This window comes from Lonchura striata, chromosome 5, assembly GCF_050655825.1.
Source record: "Lonchura striata isolate lonStrDom1 chromosome 5, ASM5065582v1, whole genome shotgun sequence".
Classification (NCBI taxonomy): Eukaryota; Metazoa; Chordata; class Aves; order Passeriformes; family Estrildidae; genus Lonchura; species Lonchura striata.
This window is the reverse complement of record NC_140707.1, coordinates 39,432,821-39,456,665: the sequence shown is the minus strand read 5'-3', so window position 1 is coordinate 39,456,665 and position 23,845 is coordinate 39,432,821. Positions and strand designations below refer to the sequence as shown.

At 37.5% G+C, this 23,845-nt stretch overlaps 1 protein-coding gene across 2 annotated transcripts in view; it reads right to left on the bottom strand.

Annotated features, from left to right (window-relative positions):
* The window catches only part of MAP3K9 (mitogen-activated protein kinase kinase kinase 9), a 60,617-nt gene that overhangs the window by 13,073 nt on the left and 23,699 nt on the right, over positions 1–23,845 (bottom strand). Inside the window, exons 3-8 of one of the 2 annotated variants that reach the window (XM_031505007.3) lie at positions 20,440–20,620; positions 13,085–13,233; positions 9,515–9,690; positions 7,254–7,494; positions 6,041–6,163; positions 5,138–5,291 (exon numbers count right to left, since the gene is read on the bottom strand). In XM_031505007.3, the coding sequence (XP_031360867.3) occupies positions 5,138–5,291; positions 6,041–6,163; positions 7,254–7,494; positions 9,515–9,690; positions 13,085–13,233; positions 20,440–20,620 (1,024 nt within the window). The remainder of the gene's footprint in view (positions 1–5,137; positions 5,292–6,040; positions 6,164–7,253; positions 7,495–9,514; positions 9,691–13,084; positions 13,234–20,439; positions 20,621–23,845) is intronic. The other variant, XM_085581999.1, reaches the window with a different exon arrangement.

Genomic DNA, 23,845 nt, shown 5'->3' with positions numbered 1-23,845 from the left:
AAATAAATTGCTCTGCAAGGTGAGAGAAAAATACCCCCAAAAATGTTTTCATGTGAAACACAAATGAACAATGAATTCAAATATCACTCACTAGAACAAATATAATAAGCTAAAGTCACTGTAACAGCAAAGCCATGTCTCTGTGTCATGAACCTCAATATTTTTCTTATAAAGAAAACATGGTATTGAAGTACAGTTAAAAGCACAAGTTCTAAATTATGGGGGAAAAGGCAACTAAACTTACAAACCATGTCACTGTTTCTTTTACTTAAAAGCAAAAATAGCCCAAGAGAAGAACCCAAACCCAAATCCCTACTTTGGCCTGTGTCTAAACATATGTTACCAGGCTCCTGAACTTATTAGTGATCTCTGTTCATAGGTTTTCATTATCATTATCCTGCACTACTTTAATGACATCAGACATGTCAACAACTTTGGTTAGCAGCACAACTTTCTGGTATATCAATACTCAAAGTTTTGTTATTCATTTATTAACATAGTCTGAACTCAAAAATTTTTTGTGCCTTTCTCCACAAAGTCCAACATGAAACATCACAGTGTTGGTCAAAAGCCACACACACTTAGGATAGGCAGAAATTACATGGAAGGAATAAAAATATCTGCAGATAGTCTGAATGATCTCAACTGGACATACAAAATCATCGACTTGTTATTGAAAGAACAGAAAACTTGGAGATTAGATCACTTCCAACTCTGTTACTAACTTGCATTGTTTTTTAGTAAGCCACATAATTCACTACCATCATTCCCTTAAAGAGAAAAAGAAATACAACCATATGTAAGTTACCGCTCACTAGTCTTATTTTCCACCAGAATTATTCTGCATTTCTAAGACAGCTTCCATTCTAGGACTTCAAAAATTTATTATGCTGGGTTATTTTTTTGCCTTGGTATGAGTTTTTCCTCTGCTCTCTACCCAACTGAGTTGCTGTACTTGTCACCAAACTATACTGCAGCAATAGCAAGGCCACAGGACCTAAACTTGATCCAGCACATGATCAGTTGGTTGATGATTGTGGCATAGACATTACACTAAAAGTATCCTGTGCAGTCCTGAACGGCATTGCAAGTCCATCCTCATTAACCATTCTGGCATATGCAGGACCCTGCTGTGATCTCAAATCCAGACAGCACAACACTGAACCCTATTTATCAAGACAGACAACCACAAGGTTTTATAACACACGTGCCATTCAGTGTGTGGGTCTGTTGTGATTTACTCCCTCCACAGCTGTATAACTCAGCTGTGTAACGCAACACACCAAGTAATGTATGTTGGATCTGAATTACCCAGGTGTACCTACGATACATACTATAAACAGGGATACATATTAAGGGAAAGCCGGTGAGTGAAAATGAACCATGTTAGCAGTGTGAACATCCCCAAGACTGAATCTCTTAGCTCTTATAATATGAGTAGAGAACTAGTGAGGAAAGTGAAATTTCCACAGAGCTGGGAAAACACAGATTCAACTCAGTTTGCTTCTTTTTGACTTCTCAGAGCACTCTTCCCTTGCAAAGAACAAACTGAAGGTTTTTTTTGTACCGTCAAAGTGCAGTTCAGTCTTTACAGGAAGATAAATACCTACCAGAATAATTTCAAGGTCTCATACATTGGCATTAAGGTTATAAAATTTTCATCCTTCCTTTTATATTTTGCTCCTTCTCTTTTCCCCTCAAATCACAAGCAGACCTCAAAGACCTGTTCAGAAGATTGCTGCACATAATTTTAATTAGACTGTGATGTGCATCTGAAAACAATTCAAAACATGCTGACTTAGAGAATGTTCCTAATAGAGCAGTATTGTCTGCTGTTGCCCTAAGGAAAGAATGATTCCTTCAGGAATGAAATTATTTGAAAGCACTAGCACTAAAGCTACAGTTCAATCACCAACATAACAACTCAGGAACCGAAAGACTTCTTACCTGTAATCTATTTAGATTAATTAACTAGCAGGTTGTTACTTACTTGGTTGTGTTATGACTGAGTCAATTTTCTGTTGACTTTTCAGTAGAAGAAGGCAAAGCTACCTCATTTTAGGAATTGTGAGATGACAAGGCTTATTTGCTCAGCAAATTGCAAAAAACTTCCTTGAAACCATAAGATGGCATCTCCAGTGTCTCAATAGCATTCTGTAATACCATGTTAAGACACTAATACAATACTGTAGTGAATAAAAAAATGTCTGTTGCCAGGCTCACCCCTATTTAGCTTTCAAGATTTTAAGATATAACTGCTAAAGGATTTTAAGTTACATTCACTGTCACCTTCTGTAAAATTAGTGACCTGTGCAAAAAGCAGGGTGACCATCACCCATAACATAGTAAGCCTGTGACCAATCAATGCCAAGTTTAAAGACTATTAAAACTTCACAGTATATCCTTGAGAAGACACTGTAAGATCACAACTGAACTGCTACAGAACTAGTCCAACATAAAGCTTCATCCAGTCTCTGCAATTCAGTAGAAAAACCTTCTGCTGCTGGGCATATTCTTTATGTTCAAAGATAGCGAAGCATTAATAATCATTGCATCATCTTTTCATGACTGCTTTTACTTTATATTAATTATAGGTCACTGCAATTCTCACAATGCTATTCTCAAATAAACCTGGAATTATCTCCTGTGAAGAATACATGGAAAGTGATAAAACTTATGAAGATAAAAGTTCCTTGGATCACAAAGTCCCATAAGCAGCAGTAACAGCAGCACTTCTGCTACCAAAATGGCGTTTTATAGGGAATACTTCAACTGGACTTCTCTGTCCTAAGTTTAGCTCTTCACTTTACCCCATGGTTCAGTGTTTAGGTCAGCCCTGTTTAATATCTTTATCAATGATCTGGGTGATGAGGGGATTGAGGACACCTTCAGTCAGTTTGTAGTGACACCGAGTTGATCTGCTAGAGGGCAGGAAGGCTCTGCAAAGGGATCTGGACAGGCTGCATCAATGACGAATTGAGGCCAACTGTATTAGGTACAAGAAGGTGAAGTGTTGGGATCTGCACTTCAGTCACAACAACCCCACGCAATGCTACTCATCCCCATCAATGGGGATGACTGGCTGAAAAGCTGGTTGGTGGAAAATGATCTGGAGATGCTGGTCAATAGGCAGTTGAATATGAGCCAGCAGTGCACCCAGGTAGCCAAGAGATCAAAAGGCACCATGGTAGGGAAGTGATTGTTCTCCTGTACTCAGTGCCAGTGAGGACACATCTCGAATCCTGTGTTCATTTCTGGGGCCCTCACTACAAGAAAGACATTGAGGAGCTGGAGCATGTTCAGAGAAGGTCAACAGAGCTAGGGAAGGGAAAGGTCACTCTTCTGAAGCACAGCTGAGAGAGCTGGGATTGTTTACCCTGCAGAAAAGGAAGCTCAAGGAGCCTACAATTCCCTGAAAGGAGGGTCTAGCCAAGTGAGGGTCAGCCTCTTCACCCAAGTAACAAGTCATAGGAGAAGAGAAATGGCTTCAAGTTGCAACAGGAGAGGTTTAGATTAAGTATTAGGAGAAATTTCTTCACTGAAAGGGTGGTTGGGCATTAAAATAGGCCATCCAGGAAAGTGGAAGAATCACTATCCCTGGGAATGTTCACAAGGTGTGTGGATGTGGCACTTGGAGAGATGGTTTATTGGTGAACAAGGCAGTCTAGGTTAATGGTTTGACTCAATCTTAAAAGTCTTTCTTTATCTTAAATATTCAATGAAGTTTTATTACCTTATCCTGTGTAAAATAAGAAATTAAAAATACTAAAAAATCACAAGAACTATATTTTGAGTCACTAATATTTACTGCAAGTCTGCTCCCTTTAAATTGAAGTCTGCAGTCTGGCATGATCTCAGCAAGGAGTGGCTCACTGTATGTTAGCCATACTGCCCTCTCAGTAAAACTCTCATGTTTCAGACACTCTGCAAAACATGATCTCCGTATCGAGTCTCCCTAGGAGAGTCTCTGAATACTACAGAACATCTCAGTTGTAGAGAGAATGGGACAATTTTATGAGCAACCACAGTTTGCAAGCAACTCCATTCTAGCTGTCTATGCCCAAAAGCAATCAGTGCTTCAGACTGTACAGTAATGAACAGAAAACAGAAGAGGTCTATTCCCAGAATTCTAAGAATGTGATTTCAAAATAGAAGTGTTTTTTTCCCAGCTTCAGTGATCTCCTCGCCTTTTACATAATTAATGATTGTAAAGTGTGACATCTGTTTTAATTCCATAGAATGCTATCCTATCCTTCATTTGTAGAATAAGTAAAGCATAGGCATCAGTAAAAGAAGCTTCCTCCATATTGTCCTGCTGACATGTCTTGAGTATCTCAGAGAGAGAACATGTTTTAATAGATCCAGGTCCTCATGCAGGGGGCTACAATAATGATGCACTATGCAAACATCAATTTTTCAGGCATTTCACACCTGACCGCACTATAGCAAAGACAAAGATTATAACCAGCTATTTTATTTTCACTGCTAAAAAACATGGCAAGAGTCAACCCATGAATTTATCTGGGGGAAAACACTCAAATATTACTAAAAATTACCAAGCATTCAAATCTTTTAGAAGGCCAAAATAGCCCTATGTTTAAAGGAGCATTCCAGCAATGATTAATTGGAGTCCTGGTATAAATAATTGACACACACACACGAAAAAAAAAAAAAAAGCCACAGAACAATAACCTATAGAAACAGGTACAACCTGAATTTCTGCAAAAATCACTTTCAGGACTGATTCACTCAAGGTACATGTCCTTTTCAAAAGACTAAAGAGAAGATATTTGCTTGGCTTTACCACATAGTTTTATATACTAGCATTTAAGACAATGAAACTACAGAAAACTGAGCCTTACAACAGAGAAAATCTCCTACAGAGTTTTGCACAGCTAAGAAGTTTGACAGCTGACAAATAACTGTCTAATGTAATACCAGACAGTGAAACATCTGTTGCTAGGCAAATTAACTGATTGTAATTTTGTAAACTGTTCTGAATCTCTGACATCTCTGGTACAGGAAAGAAGTTTGGAAGCAGAAAGAGTTTTGCAAGTGGATAGGCAAATATCCTGTGAGCCAGCTCACAACTGGTTTTAGAACCTGGAAATGAGTCTTCCTCCTAGCCCTCTCTTACCCCTCTTCTCCTGCACCTAGCTCCTTGTGACAAAGTGAGCTTGGTCCCCAAGTGCGTCCCTTTTTCTTCTGGCCTCTCTTCTCTTCTTCCTCTCCTTCCTCCTTTGGAAGGACTGAGCTTCGTCCCCACGTTTTACTGCTTTCAGCAGGTGTCACTTCACAAGTGGAAGGAACAGTGGAAAACAGGAAGGAAAAACAGATACACACATTAAAAGAACTTGTTCCACAGCAACATAAAGAATAAAACATAGGCCAGAACAGGAATAGTAACAAAAGTGATTTTCACATAATTCTGACCATTTATCAACACAAATCTAACAACCAAATACCAAATTAAGCATTCCCCAATCCTTTCAGGTATAGGTAGCCTATCCAACTTTATTCCATCATCAGTTTCTCTTTAGAACCATCAGTTTGAAATCAAACACACAAGTGCTGTGATATCCAATACAAACACTATACATTAGTTAACTTGACTTTCTTGATTCTAAGACATGCATGTCTGCCTAATTCTGTGTTATTGTGGGAACACTATTTGCACAAAAATCCCTCTTGTTTTTATTTCCTTAAAACAGTAACTTAATACACTACAGCAATGTTTTACAGATCTACCCTGCACATTAGTATTTTTTAAAATTAACTTGTACACCTAAGGAATACACTTGCTACAGAAACAGCAGTATTTCACAAACTTGAGTAAGTGTGGTTTTAGCTCCAAAGGAGGTGATACTCCCTCCATCACTAAGACACTCCATTTTGCTCTCCAAATGTATACATGCAAGGCAGAACTCAAATATTTTAGGTGCTTTCTTTAACAGTCCTGTCCTAGATATTGAATCTTGGCATCTTACCACGCTGACAGACTGCACATTTCCCAAATTCAATAGTACATTGAGCTCCTTACACTGTATGGCCCTGAGTCTGGGAATAATGGTAGGACTTGCAGGAGGGCTGGAGCAGCTACTGATCAAGCTTTTCCTTTTGTCCATTGTTGGAGAAGCCTGCACAGTGAATTTATGCTGGAAATCTGTTTAGCATAACGAAAAAAAAAAAAGCAGAAAGTCACAGTTAAAGTTCTCCTTTTTTTAATATAAGAAAAAAATAAATAATAATTTATGGCAACTTTCAAAGAGTGCAACTTACAGGATCTATGTAGAAATTATGTTTTACAGCTAATTGCTGTAAAAAAGAATTCAGAACAAAGATGTGCACTTACAGCCCTGAAAATCTATCTTCTTAGTCTATGTGTGAAACACATACACACACAGATATTGTGTTGAGTAACATGCCAAATTATATCCCTGTAAAAATCCTTGCACCTTACCTCTCAGTTTCTTAAGCACCACCAAAAATAGATGTTTGCAGACCTAAAGAAAGGCATAGGTAACATATACATTTTATCGTAATTTCTCTTCTGAACAGGCAATGTCTCCCAGAAAACAAAGAATATAATGCAAGTCATCATCCCTGATGTAATGATGAACACCAGGTGACTTACAAACCCCAGACATTTGATTTCTTGACAAATCTAAATCTCCATAAAGAATCTGCAGTAGAAATGCTAAGAATTCAGTATTTCTGAACATCACCATCACTACTCCTAAGAGTGACTTTGCAAAATTTAACATTTCTTCCAGGAGTCACTTCCAGGCTAATAGGAGTTCACATATGAACTAGCAATCTAGGGGTTTAGTCTCACAGCTATCAATGTATTTTTGGTAATTTTTTACCCAAAAAAAATTCAGTAGATTATAGTTTCTCCTGCAGCATTATGTAAAATACTTCCCAAGCATGAGTGTCCATCATCTTGTATGTACATCCTTTAAAAAATTGATTATTTTGAGTATTAACATGTTTAACTGCACCACATTTTCACAATAAGCCATATACAGCCAATGGCTAACAAACATGTTACGTTTCAAATTTACTTCTGGCCTTCATATTGGAACTTTGGGCAATGTTAATGTTATCATTAAATTTAGTTTATTGATCACAAAGAGGCATGTTTTTCCTGAAGTACATAAAATCCTTTCTAATGCATACAGGTCAGTAGTAAGGCATTATCAAACCTACAGGCTGCTCCCATTTCACCTGGCACAGCCTAACACATCACCAACCTGAAGGCAAACTGATATGATTGCCATCCTTTAACTTGAGCCGGCTCCTCTTGAACTTCCCCATGCGTTTCTTGACCCGAGGCTTCTCCTGACACAGCTGGTGGATGATGATGTTGAGCTCCCTTTCCAGAATGTCAATCTCGCGTTCTGCCAGTTCCTGTTCCCGCCTTCGTAGCAGCTCCTCATGGTTCTTCTGTTCAACAGCAGCACGAGACAGCTCTTCTTCCCATGTGCGCAGCTCCTTCAGGGAGATAAGAAAGCAGAAAAAAAAGGCTACCTTGTGACCTCTGGGTTAAGACCAGCATTACCAGTTATGAAGGCACAGCGTCAATGGCTTGCACCCACTGGTTAAAGGCTCAGCTGAGAGCAAAAAAAAATCCTCAAGGACTTCAATGCTTGCCCTTCAAGGCTCCTCGTACCAGTATCAAAATTCAGACATAACCACTTGTGAGGCCACACCTGAAATCCTGTGTAAAATTCTAGGCTCTCCAGTACAAGACAGACATGGACATACCAGAGAGAATCCAATGAAGGGCCATGTGAGAAATGGCTGAGAGAGATGGGACTGTTCATCCTAGCCCAGAGGAGGTTTGCGTGAAGGGGTATCTTACTGGTGTAAATAAAAACCCGAGGGAAGGGTGGAAAAAAGATAAAGTCAAGCTCTCTTCAGCAGTGCCCAGTAACAGAAGAAGAGCAACGGGTAAACATTGCAACACGGGGGACACTCTCTGAACACTTTTATACTGCATTATTGAGCACTAGAAAAGGTTACCCAGTGAGGTTGTGGAGTCTCCCTCCTTGGGGATATTCAAAAACCATCTTGATATGGTCCTGGCAATGGCACATAAGGCAAACCTTTCAATCTATCCCTTGCTGACAAAACGAATTAACTGAAACTGTCCTTGAAATCCCAAAATCCCACTGTGTTCCTGTCCTCCCACCACAAGGACAAAAGAATTTAGCACTTTGAATAATTCTCTCCAGATGGCCAATTCCAGTGCGGAAGGCAAAAACTGAAGTCAAGTTAAACATCAGATAGATAATCAGACAGATTTTAATTTTTAGTTTTTAATAACGGCATTGTTACCTGGTTCACCACCAGGGAGATTTCAATAAGTGAACAGCATATAAAATTATTTTCCCATTGCTAAAGATGAATGCAGTACTCATCCTGAGGGCAGTGTAGTTAGTACTGTTTAGCTAGCACTAACTAGCTAAACTAGCTAGTGTTTAGTTCGTACTGTTTGTCTGTTGAAGTTTCTGGTTTTCAAAAACTGTTCCAACACAGATATGCCATGGGACAACAGTAGCAAGGAAATGTCTATCAGCTAATTTATTTTTCCCAAAAGCTACTAAAATAGGTACATAGAAATGTTTTAAGTATTGTTGTAGAAGCTGACTTCTTTCCTCTGACCCAAAGCCTTCTTTTCTTTCTCTCTCTGCCTCCCAAACCAACCTCTGAGCCCAGATCAAGATATCAAGATGGCTGCTTATTATGAGTTTACTTTCAGGCAAGAGACTGTGAACTTATAAATATATTATTACACTAGTGATTTTGGTTCTGCTGCAATTTTTCTTACCAACAACTAAAGACAGTCTCTGTAAGGACCTTAAATTAGATGCAACAAACTGTGCTTTCTGCAAGCATGCTTGAAGAAAAATTCAGTTTTTTCACATCTCCCCTTCGAGGCTGCTGGTCACCATTCTTGTTATTCCTGATAGCATTTTTGTTTCCTGCTATTTGCCCAGATGGACTTCAGTTATAGCTTTTACTGGACCCTTCCCCTGGTAGCACTCATGTTTATTAGTCTATGCATTTTGGTTGTGCTCAAAACCTTGAAAACACAAACACAGCAGAAACAAAGCTACAATGTTAACTAGAGTATATGTGAGCTGGAACTACCCTCCTACATCTCCTGTTAATAGTTTTCATTGGGTTTCTCAATTAAGATGCTAATAGTGAAACAGTTATCAAATGCAATAAACAATCAACTCATCACAGCAATTTACACAGAGTATAATGGAAGCTCACTACAATATTAGAAAGAATAGCAGCTGAGGATGTGGATATTTATTTTTCTCATGATTCTTCCCTTGTGTGCATCATAACCTGCCATCGATCTGGGGACTTAATATAAACTCCAGCAAAACACAGACAAAATTAGCTCTGGGATGCACGAAACAGTGATCCCTGTTTGAACTATGGAATGGGGAAATTACAATCCAGAGAGCACAAGCAGGGAGCATTACTCTCTACTTACCTTTTCTTTGGCTCTAAGCTGATCAAACATCTCTTGGATCTCTTGTTTCCAGTCTTCCTGCAGGGAGTGGAAGGAATCTTTGGGCATTTCAAAAAAACCAGACTCTTCTATGGCAGTAAGATGGTCTAGGATAGTGGCAAAGGAAGGTCGTGAGTGTGGGTCAGGGTTCCAGCAATCTAGAACAGAATAAAGACAAACAGCTGTCAAGCATCTCTAAGTATGGAGGTCTGAGAGGATGGGTAGTACTTTACTGATCCCCAGTGGCAAAGACTGGCATACACATTACCTGTGTTACCCCAGCTTTCCCACTGCCCACTTGCACTGACTATTGTCAAGTATGGAATTCATGCTTGTACAATATCCAACAACACTTAAAATCTTGAACTATCTAACTACCTAGGTCTCTAGGTTCTATTGCAATAATATGTCAAGTAAAACAAAGATTTATTAATTTTACAGAAGGGTACACCTTAAAGCATTTTTAAAAAATAATAAATCATGTCCTTTAATATTTTGCTTTAAGATGCATATATGTGTTCACAGAGTAGAAATACTATGCAAGGCTCTTGCACATACTTATTTTATAATAGTTACACTGCAGAGTTAACAGCCATACTGCAGGAGGATATCTATCAGGGTTTTTCCTGATGCCAAAATCTAATACTGAGCTGAGTAATTATGAATCTTTTCTCAGAATGGAAAACCCCTCCTGCAAAGCAAATTGGGCATAACTTGTGTGAAAATAATAGATTCAAGTAAATAATGACATCAAATGGTGCATCTGGAGTTCTCCTGTTTTTACAGGTCCGTTTTTATTATTTGAAAGAAAATTAATCAGTCATTTTTCTTTTGCTTTTAGGAGAAACCACAGATGCGAACAAGTTTTTTTCATTTACAATCTAATGGAATTATTCAATTGCAGCTAGAGCTCCAACTACAGAGCTCTAAAACACAGAACCGAAAGTAGCCATCTTACCACATAAAGCAGCTCAATGAGTACAAAAAGCAATGTTTTACAGTGATGGGAATTGAACGCAGAAAACAGAAACAGAAAATAGTATGAAGTAACCCCCAATCCATTACATACAACCCCCTAAATCATTACATCAAAACATTTGATTTAACAACACTTTTGAATTGGAAATTTGCACTCATTCATTTTTCCTTCCCCCTCATTTCTACTCCAGCAGAAAAAAAATAACTTTCTTATTCTATGTTGTCCTGTAACAGCACTTACACAGGCTCTTGTTCAGCAAGTGTCCTTATTCTCTTTAGTAATGCTTGATGCCTGCATGCCAAAATTCCAGAACAACCAAACACAAAAACTTCACATTCACATGTATTTGTAAGGAATACTGCTTTTCTGCATGAACAGAAGTAACTAACACCTGGGTGACTCTCATCATACAGCATTGCTCCACATGGTTACTGAACTTAAGACAAGCATTACTGCAGCACAAGACAAGAGTTATAAAAATGTTCTAAAAGTTTTCTAGCCTTGAAGTCAGAAAAAAGGGAACATTCTTAAAAATATTAGGTCATGTCCTAAAAGACTTTCACTTGTCAGTTTTGTGGACTGAAGTACATCAAGGGGCAGGTGTAATTAAAAATAAAAATCACTTCACAAGACCTATGCAACAGCCAAGGCTTAGTTCTGCAATTCTTCCCTTTGAATTTAACCTTACTGAGATTTTGCATTTGCAAGTTCTGTTTTCAAAACTGTGCATATCAACAGGTTCCATCCTGGAACACATTTGTATTTATTTCTTTGATCAAAATAGAGAACTGAGGATGTTAAAGAGTGCTCTGATGATCCCCTGCTGCTTGCCAATTAGTAGCAATGGGTGTTACAGCTGGACTGTCAGTGCCATAATCCATCTCTTTACCTCAGGTTTTAAGCACAGCAAAGCAAACATGACCCAAAGTCAAACAAAATACTGCAGCCAGCCAAATGCATGAATGAGTGAACAGGATAACTAGCAGGTGGCCCGTGGCTTTTATTTTCCCAGGTCTGGATCAGCCATTATTTGCACTAATGAGGACAGTTGTAACATATAACTCTTCTGTGAAGAGCCAAAGTTCAGCTTTGTTGTCTCAGTGAAGACCACCATGGCAGTAAATCAAAAGTGAAAGCAACATTAGAGGAAGAAGAGTTCACCCGAGAAGGGAAACAGCCTGTTTGGAAAACAGCTTTGGTGAAGGGGCAGAAAGTAATTGGGTTCTTTTGTTCTCATCTTCCCCCTGCACACAGAGAAGCCAAGTGTTCCAAAGCCACGTGGGTGCTCACCCCTGTGCTGCTGGGTTCAGGCATGGGCCATATGCCTCTGCCTAACTTTCCCAATAGAGGGCATGATTTTTAAATCCTCACTTATAGTTAAGAAATCCAGGAAAGCATGTCAAAATAAACTACCTGGCACAACACTGAGCTCTCAGGTAGTTTCATCAACTCTTTCAGATGCAGTTTCTCACTTCACACTGCCTCCAAGCTACTGTACCTGCAGCTCTACTGCTTATTATCCAGTAGGATATTTCTTTTATAGCAGAACATATATGAAATTTTTTACCTTAAATTAACTGAAGATTGTAACCTAAAGAAAACACCAGAGAAAGGCAAAAGTATTCCAAAAGCAGGGGAAAAAAATCAATCAGAAACATTTTCTTCATAATTCATATTCCTTTCCTGAGGCTAAAAGCACCACCAGAGGCCACAGAGTACCAGTTCTATGTTGAGACCCATTTTTTGCTCACCAAGACTATAAACCAAATTTGATTTCTCTTTATCTCTGTTTTCTTTTTTGCCAGATAGGTATAAAAATGTTTATTACATATAAACACCTAGAAATCCTTGAGAAAGGGGAAACTGAGAAAAATACTGAAGGTAAGGAAGAGAGAGATGGCAGGAGAGAGGGAGGGAGAAACAACTGAAGCTTGGGAGACATGAAAGCAGTTTCAATGGCCAGCAGACCAGGTCACATAAGTGCACCCAAAAATGACCTCACACAATCCTTTTTAATAACTACATCAGCCCTGATGACTAACTCCTGTTTTTCTTTCACCTCTCTGTAGCCCACCTTGGGCATGAACTACCTCCAAAGTAGAAAATCACATCATTCTGACTGAAAATATGGGTTGTTTTGGAATGTCAAAGCCACATTTAAAACCTCTCCCTGAAATGTCAGTAGGATAAAGATTCATTTCAAACCAATCTGATACTATGAGCAAGATGTTTGAGCTATGAATTTTAAAACAAGTTAGACTTCAAACAAGACCTAATAAACATGTGAAATTTTGGTGTTGGTGAGTCATCACTAATAGAAAACAAGCTAAGAGATAACAGCAATAGCCCCCTTTTCCTATAAAGACAGTTGGTAAAAAAAATCTTTATTATTCTAATACTAGACTCGCTGTCACAGCACACTAACAGTCAGGCCTGGCTTCCACAATAACCTGCACCACTGAATAAACCCACTGGAGAAATCTGTGCTGTTAAGTAACAAAACCGACACAAAGAGGCCATGCTCAACAGCACTCTAGAAACAGCACAAACCACACACACCAGAGCTGGCTTACCTTCCATGAGTTTGGCAAAAGGCTCAGGACACGTGGAAGGGATTGGAAGGGCAAGCTTATTCATAGCAACACCATATGCTACTGCAAGACCATCAATTCCTCGGAATGGTACTTCTCCTGTCAGCAGTTCCCAAAGCAGCACACCATAACTATTGGGAAGGAAACAAAAAAGACAATAGGTGTTTGACTTTAATATAGCCTTTGTTAAGCAACAAGGTACCTGAACCTGGGAATTTAGTATACTAAAGAAATTGCAGTTTGCAGGACAAGCTTATCATGAATGCCAAGCTGGTGATCTGCTCTATTTTACCTGCTTTTTATAATAAGTCTGAAATAAGATCACATTTTCACCTTTTAGGCAAAAATAATTTTCTCTCTGAAACTAGGAACAATCTGAAAATCATAAATCTTCTCATTTAGTTTCCAAACAGAACCTCTCAAAGCACCCAAAAAAATGAGGAATGTTGCTTGGTGGCTTGTGATTTCTAAAAACAAGTGAAAAATACTTCTTTAGAATTAACTTGTCATCTTAAGATATTCTACAAAATACTACCCATGAAGTTATGGAAATAGCTCCAGGATTATTCTTTCCCAAAATATATGATGAAAAACATAACCTCAGAATATTTTTTCTGCTTCTAGAAAACTCAAAACAGAAACTGCTTCTTCATACTTGGCGACCTGACAGTTTTTTCTTCTATTGATCTCTTACTCTCTTCTGAACCCATTTACTGTCCATTATATTCTGTGGTAGTGAACTCCACAGATTTAATGATGCATTGCCAAAAAATACTTCCGTGTACTTGTTTTGAGCTTATCACTTGGTAATTTCACTGGCTTCCCTGTAGCTCTTTCAATACAAGAAAGAATAAAGATATCTTCCCTATTAGCTCCTTCCATGCTGTCCATGATTTCACAGGCTCCCACACATCCTGACTAAATCATCATCTTTCCAGACCCCCAAATCCTAATCTAGCTAAATCTTAATATAGCTAAATCCTAATCTAGTTACTATCCTGAACAGAAGCCATTTCATATCTTTCATTGATTTTGACATCTTCTGTTGGAATGAGCAAAATCACAAAGTTTTAAAGATATGGGGAGAGACACAGATGGTATTGCTTGTTTTCTTTCTTTCCTGCCTACTAAATTTTCATTTGCCAGTTGCCTTTCTCACTCTTTACAAAATAAGCTAAATTATCCATAGTAGCTCCAATGTGTTTTTACTGAATCACAATAGTAAAATTTAGAGCCCATAAATTGTACACATGAGTAGTACCCATGGGTACTACTTTGAATTTATTACCATCTATTTTATCATTCATTATAGTGAAACTTTTCTTTGTCTCTCTGCAGTACATTACTTTTTCTTATCTTGAATAACTTGGTATCATCAACCATGCTACCTAACCATGTATTGCTTTTTCAAATCACTTATCATTGTGTTGAATTCCCCACCAAGAAAACTGATTTATTTTTTTAGTAAGAATGTGTTAAATGATGGAAAAAATACTTTCCCTCTTTTCCCTCATCAATTTATTTTATTTAAAAGCTTATGATGAAGGATTTTGCTTAAATTCTTTATAAATCCAAATATAGTATAAGCAACCTCACCACTTATCAACATAGTATCTCCTCCAAGCATTTTCACTTTTCACCGGGTATTACATTTTCTTCTACAAAAGCTAACTCTTCCCCAGATATGCTCACATGTCCACCAGCTCCCTGCTCTTTAGTGCTGTTTCTACCATTGAGAAGAATTCAAGATCATACAATCATACTTGCTAATCCTCAGGAAGATCTTTTAAGACCTACTACCACGTCTGCTGTCTTCCATTTCTCTGGTACTACACCAGCTTTAAGCAAGAGATTACACAACATAGCTACTAACTTAGCTGACTCTCATGTTCTTGTAGACATCTTGGGTGTTACTGTGAATCTCAGGAATTGTAACTGCTCATTTAATCAGTCAGTTTTAACACCTTTGTGAATTTGACTTCAGTAAGATATGTCTTCCAGGCCTGACTCCCTTAAAGAGAAATTTTCAGCTTAAAATGTCTCTGCTCTATTCTGGCAGACACAAGCCACTGAAGTTTTTTTTCTGATATAGCCTTATCTTCTTTGCACTCCCACCTTTTGCCCACCTGTTAGGTTCTCCTGCAGGGTTATCATGTGCTGCATTTGAAAGCAAGGGATTTGGTTTTATGCTTTAAGAAGACTCTCTTCAAAACCCTTTTATCTTTGTTTTATGTTCAACTTGAAAGAGCTCAAGTCAATGCATATCTTCCTCATTTGGATACAGACTGAGATTTTAAAAACATATAGTCTTTCAGTAGTCTTTTCTACACTGTCTTCTTCATTCTTTTGAAGGATTTCCTATACATTCACTCAGAGCTTTAACAGTGTCCTTAAAAGATATCCTGCTGTGTATTCTGCTTTTGTTGTTTTTACACAAAATTCCCACTTCTGTCAATAATCTTGTGATTAAACACTACCGTAATGGACTAATTTTTCTCAATTGTGCTTGCAAAGATACAAAATCTAAATATACATATATTTGGACCATGTCATAGTATACCACCTTGAAGGCCTCCTAAGCACAACTGAAGACCAAATGAAAAATTGCTTCTCTTCTAACAATCTCCTTAAATAGCTGCTCCATTAAAGAGTTAAAATATAAATATAATATAAAGCTAAAACATTAAGCTTTTCTTGTTTCAAAGCAACAGTTTCCCTATCCTTTGGGAGTGCATTATCACAAACTGTACTCTTGTGATCTCCCTTCCACCCCATCACATCTTTGACATTCACTGTAACTGCTGCTACCTTAGTACCTTTAACAGTACTTTTCCTACTTAGATAAAGGATTTTAGTAACTAAAGGTCCAACCTTTGCTGTTAACACAGCTATTTTACTTTATTAAGCAGAATATAATATTTTTTGATCTACACAATCTTTTGCTTTTTTCTTATGTAATTCACACTCTTGATATTATAATTTATCATTTCTTATTGTCTTGAGACCATTATTTGAAAAAAATAAACTAGAGCCTAAGGAGTTCCCATTTTCTTCTTGGCCTCCTAGGATTTATAAAACACTCAAAGAAAATGAAAAGTGAACTGAATGTATATTTGAACTGTGTAAATCTGATTGATCATTCATGTTATTTTCCAGTTTGGATATCACTGTTGATAGTAAAAGGTAATAAAATCTACCAAAGAGCTGTAATATTACCCTAACACTAGTATTGGATAAAGCACTACTGATGTGCTCAAAGCACTTCTTCTGCAGGGTAATTTTAAAAGGAAAAAGGAATAGACAGATTGGTGTTTCTTCTAATGTGACACTAGAAGTGTACATTGCAGGAAAGGTCACTTTGCTTCTGACAAAACTCAACGCCACTATACTTACAGCTCACTGCTGAGAATACTGCTTCCACAGAACTGGGAATACTGCTTTGTGGTACTTGAATGATAATCCCAAGTGAATAAACACCAAGAGAGGTGCTGAACAGAGTTTTTTCCTATTAACTCTCAAGCAGAAGATTGGAAAGTACAAAGGAAAAAGCCAGATCAGAAGACTTAAACAAAAAAAAAAGGCATAGAAAGAAAGAAACAAGGGCCTCTATACATTCTCAGTGGGGAGAAAGAAAAAGTGATCAAGGTCATTTATTTTTCCAGCACCTAGTAGTAATTTTTGGACTTAAATTATGAAATGAACCATGTGACACAACCCATGCATCCAAGTCAACTGACACTTGTGTGAATAATTAACCATCTTTCAGTGATCCAGTAATCCCTTAAGCCATTTAACATCAGGTTCAATCCTACTCACTGGATTTTCAGGGCAAGGGAGGCTGGAGGTCTGCAGGATTTCACATGTGATTTTGCCACTTCCCTTGATAGTCTGTGAACTTTTAAAAAACAAGTAATTTTTTCCTCAATGGTACTGTTCCGTAGCATATGTACCATAGATGTCTCTTACCCATTTTCCCAGGTTCAACACTTTCCACGAGGAAGTAATTATCAGCCCAACAAAGAGATCCCAGTTCCAACAACAATTAGAACATGACTTTCATTATGAAAAAAGCCTCCCAAACTTCATTACATTTTTATGCCTATTAACAGCTGGCATTTTGCATGTTAATGAACTGACAGTTCCATAGATGATCTTTCTTGCCCATTTCACAACAATCAGTATCATGTTCTTCTCCCAGATGAGTTTCTTCTAATATTGCTAGTCAGCATTTATCTGCCAGGTACTGAAGTCTTGACAGTGCTTCATTACACACAGAAAACTACAGAAGCCTACAAGTGTTCAGTTGTGGGTGGAAGTGCTTCACCAACACTTGATTAAAACAAAATATTCTAATGAATGAAGTTTCTACACCCAGCACTGAATGCCTGAAACTTCTTGCTCTGCTAATCTGATGGTTTAATCTAGAGTTGGTATTCCATTCCTAAATGGAAATTAAATTCCCAATTATTTCACTGATCTCAGAATAGATATAGCTTAAAAATATCTAAATTAAGGAACATAGGAGAAGCCAGATGAAGGTTGTTGTATTGTGCCTTTATATTCCACACACCAATAGTACTGACAGTATGACTGTCTTTTAAGCAGTAAAAAATTAAGTGTACAGCAAACAAGAAATATATTTAAACAGCCAAATGACAAAAATATTTTATTTATATGCCTACTAACATTAGTGTACAGTACTGGATGAGCTGCAATATCCAAGCTTCAACTTTACCCTTGTAAACCCAAAGCAAATACAAACACGAAACAGATTTACAGGAAGGGACTTATTTAAATAAAATTGCAGTTTCACCATACTATGTGCAATATAAACACAAGGCTTCTACTGTATATCTAGAGCCTATGGGTACAGCACAGCAAAATTCACAGCAAAAAGTTTTCACTAGCAAGATTTACTAAGTACTGGTACTATAAACAACTTCACAGTGGCCCAGACCCTGGTGATAAGTACCATGTGTGGCCATTCCTTACTCTTTTTAAGTTTTTGCCAACCCTACTCCAGAGTAAACAGGTGGAGCTTTTTAAATGGAGCTTGAAACATGCTTTGAAAAGATGAAACACTCAGTTATGATAAGACTGACTCAGGAAATTTCAGTCCTTCACCTGTTCGTGCAGCAAGAACACAAGCAGAACAAGATTCATGTTCAAAAGCTGGGCAACAGTTTAGCCAGCAGTATTACTCTAATAAGCTTTAAAGAAAAGGTGTTGAAATAAAGGGGTTCGCAAACATTAGAGACAATTCTGTTGATGCTGCACTGACTAACTGGAAGGCTGTCAGGCAAAAAAACGCTCTATGACTCCAGTGATTAACCAAGTGGTTGAACTGGACAAGAGGAGGAGCAAGTCTAATAGGATAAAAAAGTTCATCCTGTTAAGAATTTCAGGTTGCATCCTTGGGTAGGGACAGGAATTATTACACAAGTCCATGACTGCTTTTGTAAAATCTAGGGCTTACAGTCATTGACAAACTAGTAGTGATTGCACTGGCAAGCATTTGTCCTCTGTATACATGTTCTTTTCAGCTTGTTTAACTATGAATAGAGGTTTTAGCCACCAGAAAGAAAAAGCTTATTCAGAGACAGTACATAAGTTCCCTTAATGGTGATGACTCTGTTTAAGGGAGAGTATTGTGAGGAACTCAACCTCTTTTCAAGGGAAGACTGGTAACTATAACAAGAGAAAGTGATGAAAGAATCTTAAAAGTAGAAATAAAATATTCTGAAAAATGAACAAATAATTTCAGTTATTTACAGTCCATAAGTCCTGAAGTGATTCACAGTCCTTAAATCAATGATCAAACTGGTACTTTTGCATGGGCATAGAGGCATTTAATGAAAATCACCAAGCGACTGAAAAATTCTTAACTTTTTAAAGATTACTTCATACTGGTACAGAAAACCTTCTGATCTGTTCATAGCACGCCTGGATTACTAAAGTTACAATTACAGGAAAACTGTTTCCCCTTTCCCTTAGGTTACCCTTAAAGGCCCTTCCTGGCACTGTTTCAGGGAACAGCAAGTTTAGGTTTGAGGTTGACAAGCTGTGTACAAACCAGTATCATCATCATATGCACAGAAAAGGTGCACAGCCTCAAGATTTTAATTTCTGCCAGACTTCACTCCAAATAAAAGCCAGATTCTTGCTCATTCTGTCTCAGATTAGCTACAGAGGCTACCATATTTAATTACAGAGTCAGAATTTTATCCATGCTATTAGAGTGCAAAATGGAAGTTTACAGACTTATCACAAGGCAACACAATATCTATTCAGCAAAACTGGACAAGGAAAATTAAAATCCCCCACCAAATAGCTGCCATAACAGCCACACATCTACTAGCTGGGCTATTTCTTTATCCTGATGGATTTTACAGCATGCATGCACTTGTGGAGGAGCATTAGTGGCTAGCAACAGAATCTTACTGCTATGAAGACAAAGATCCTGACATTTCAACACCTTTTCCTCCACAAGAAAAACAAAATTCTCTCATTTTATCTTTTTCAGACATTCAGTACTAATTCTAAGTCAACCAGCATCCAGAAAAGCCACTGTCCTGGAGCTATTTACTGAATTCTGTATTTACCAATCCACTTAACAGTGCTATCCAAACTCAATTTCTGGAAGTATATGGGTCAACCCTTACACTCCTCCCCACCAAACGAGCTCATTCACAAATATTCCAGTGCATGAACGAACAGGACAATATAAACATGCAAGTTATTATTTATTGATTACATACTCAGATGGACCCAGATAAGAGATCTATTATCCTTTCTAAAAGACTAGAAGGGTGAAAATAATTAATAAAATTATTATGAAAAGGAAAAACATAGTATTGGGATCAAAACAGGATGGGGAATTCAATTAAGTACAGTGTGTTTGTATACACATACATTAGTGACAAATTACTACCAAAACAAAATATTTCAAAATTATCTCGTATGTAAAACATTATAAAAATGAAGTACTTCTCAGATTGTATTATGGCCTTTGATTATGTCAGTCAATAGCCAAATAAACCCAGAATGTTTGGTTTAGATAAAGCAGAGGGGATTTGGATTATGAATCTCAAAATAATCTGAACAAAAACTTATAGAACAACAAATATTTAGAGGCATGCAGTAGCTGGCCCACCACTTATTTTCTACAGTAACAATAAATCTGAGATAAGTGTGACAGATGGAAAGCTGATGGATAGTTTTCTTAAGACCTGAGTTTTAATATTTGGTTCACCATTACTCATTTTTATACATAAAAGAGACTTCCTGGCAGGTCTAGTTACCCTTTAATATCCAATCACTTAATGCCAAATCAATACCTCCAAACATCGCTGCCTTTGGAGAACATGGAAGAGCGGATGACCTCAGGAGCCATCCAGGCATATGTCCCAGCTGCGCTCATTTTGGTAGTTTTATGCCACTCCCTGGCCAAGCCGAAATCCGTGATCTTCAACATCTTGTTGCTCAGATCTCCATTTTCCACCTTTTCGAGTATCAGTACTGGAGAAAAGAGGGGGGGTTGGGAATAAAACGTATGCAGAGTAAAGCTAGTATTTATGCAAAAAAAGATTTTCCTGGAGTCCCCCAGATTTCAAGATTTTCCCTGGCTTTTCATTATTCAAACATACCATACCCTATATTAAGGTTATTTCAAGCTGATTCCTTCATCTGACAGCTGAACAGTCCTCTAGCAAATAACTTCAAATTTAACCAAAATATCAAGTCTCAGAGAAGAAATATGTAATAACATAATTATTTAATATAGTGCCTAGTGTCATTCTGTATAATGTTCTGCTAAAAGGAAGTGAACCACTGTAACTTCTAGAAATCCAGATAAGGGAAGACATTTCCTAATTAATCCTCTCTCAGCAAGCCAGTAATAGCATCATTTTCTTGAACTGCTTAGAGGACTTTTTTTTGTAAATCCAAATACACACATAGGCTGGATATACCCTTCATGTAAATATGTTAGGAGTAGAAACTCTGTGCACATTTTTTTTTATGTCACTATTGAAAAAAATGTATTTTTGATTAGTAATAACATGCCCAATTCCAGAAGGCATACAGACCCCCACAGACTCCCTCTCCCATCATTATTAAACCACTTTTTTTCTGCCCTGTTTCAGTGGCAAAGGAGTCCATAGCCAAGAACATTAAAAACTGTGTTTTTAATGTTGTGATAGAATGCTGTGATAGAAGACATATTCCTCTGTAGTTGGAAAGTTGTACTGTTACACCACTGAGTTTAAACCAGAGCCCACAAGTATCCACTCTGCTTTAGCAGCATCTCATTATCCTCTTTCTTTATCTTAGTGCAAAGTGACCACACGAGTCACACCAGCAATGCAACATAAAGCAACAGAATATGAAGGCTCCCATAAATTTCCATAACTAATGGAACCATAAGCCTCTGAAATGTTTTTAAGCCACTTCATAAAGCACCACAAAGGAAAAAAAATATTTGTATTAGTATTATTCCAAAGACTTCACAACAAAAACCACCAAGTCAGTTACACACCATCACTATACAGCTACTCTGTTTTTAATGCCATTACAGACACTACAGACATAGGTTCTCAGAAAACACAAGGATGTTTCTTTTTCTATGGATGCATCAACTGCAAAAAAAAAAAACAAAAACAAAAAAAACCCCAACCAAACAAAAGAAACCTCATAACCTCCATAATCAAACAATTGTGGATCATAGCAAAATCTATAAAAGGCAAATGTGCTGCAAAAATTAAAGAAAATAATCTTCAGCACCATTTTCAGCAGTCCATGAAAAGACTCAAGTGTTAGCCTCAAGCTAACACAGCTTGCTTTTTTTTTTTTTTTTTGCGTGAGGCAGTATCATTCTTTCTAATAATTAAAATGGGGATTTCCACCAAATAAAACCCCAAAGTGTTATTTGAATCCTTCTACATCATAAGTAACACACATTTAAAATGTTTAAATACTGCTTTTACTTCAATAATAAGGAAATTGTTCTTTGAAAATTTAAAAAAAACCTTTTACAAGACTTCAGAATTGACAAAATACTACTTCAAACATTGTTGTGGGACAACTTAAGGTGCAAAGAAATTAGACCTATGGTTAAGCTCCTGGTTCTTGCTTCTTTTGCAAAATTTCTGACATGACTGAATGCTCCATTTTCCTAATCACAGAGAAAAGAGACTGAGGCCTAGAGTTACTCTTCTTTTCATGTTGGCAACAGCAAATTCATTTTTAGAGCAATACTTCAGTGCAGAACAGAACCACCACAAGAAACCAAGGTAGACAAGGTTCCTTCCTTTGGTCCTCTTCTTCAAATTAAGTCCAACTTTTTTACTTCTTTCTAGCAGATGAAGTGCTAAAAGAAATTGCTAGCAAGTCACTCATTGATTGCAGGGTGAAAAGCTTCCTAGAATGTACATAGTGTTTCTTTTTCTAGCTTGTACCCATTCTGCCTAAAGAACTGGCAGAATAACAAAATGTAATTTTAAATTTAAATGCAGTAATTTAGAGATGTACAGTGATGTTGTAAAGTTAAACTTTGAGGCAAGAACTATGGGTTTAGGGGGTCTTGGGATTTTTTTTCCTCCCTCCATAATCACAATGAGGAGCAAACAAATGTATTGGTCATAGACTGTATTCTGTCTGAATGACGTCAATAGCAGGACAGACCACCATATTCAGAACTGATAAATACTTTGTACATACCTTCGTGGTAAGAGGTTACTTAAATCTAATTACCTTGATTTGTATTAAGTTCTAACACAATAATTAGCCCTTACACGGTTCTTTTGTATCCAGAACTTGTTCTTTTGTCAGATGCACGGTAGTAAGAAAAATTACCATGACAAAAGACCACAGAGAAGGACAACAAAAGGGACGGATTTATTGCAAGTCTTTGATTCCTTAGTTACATCCTTAGCTCCTTTTCTATTTCCTTGTAATAACTGCTTGGAATAGTAATCTTGCAATCCAAACTTTTAAAAATTAATTTTAAGAATGGCATCTCTTTTTGCATCTGTTTCAGTTCTCTTTATTGTGTTATTTGGTATCAACAGGCTCACTTGGAACTGCTAGAGTCTCCCTCGCCCATCTGTCAGATTTTCAAACCAAAAGCCTTGACTGACTCTCTCGTCTTGTTTTTGCCTGAATTCCAATGAAGAACTTTTAAATAGGTAAAATATTAATTTGTTTCTGTTTCCTCCTTAAAAAAAACCACAAACTTTTATGGAGAACACATAGGAGGTTGCTGGGACACTGCATATGCATTTTGCTTATGCCAATCAAGATGGTCTCATTTCCTTCCGAGTTTTACCTACAATCAGTTATTACACCTTGTTGAATACTCTCAGTGCAAGTCCTCTTCTGCAAGTACTACTTCTGCAGTTTTATTAGTCCATGACAAAACAAACAAGATAGACGAGGCATAAACAAGCAACATGCTCTCTACGCTTACAGAGTTAATGCACTTTTCCCTATTTTAACAGATTTGATCACTCAGGACTGAGATAAGAGTGGCCAGATGATCAACATCTGGCATAACTGCATTGAGTTAGCATGGCCAGGTTCTGGTATGGGTGGAAGATGCTAGAAGCTTTCCCAATGTCCAACAGAGCAAATCCCTGGAGGCTCCAAGACAGATGGGCCACTGGCCAAGGGTGAGCCAATATGAAGTGATGGTAACACCTTTGTGACATATTTCAAAAGAAGAATAAAAAAAAGTTATCATGCACA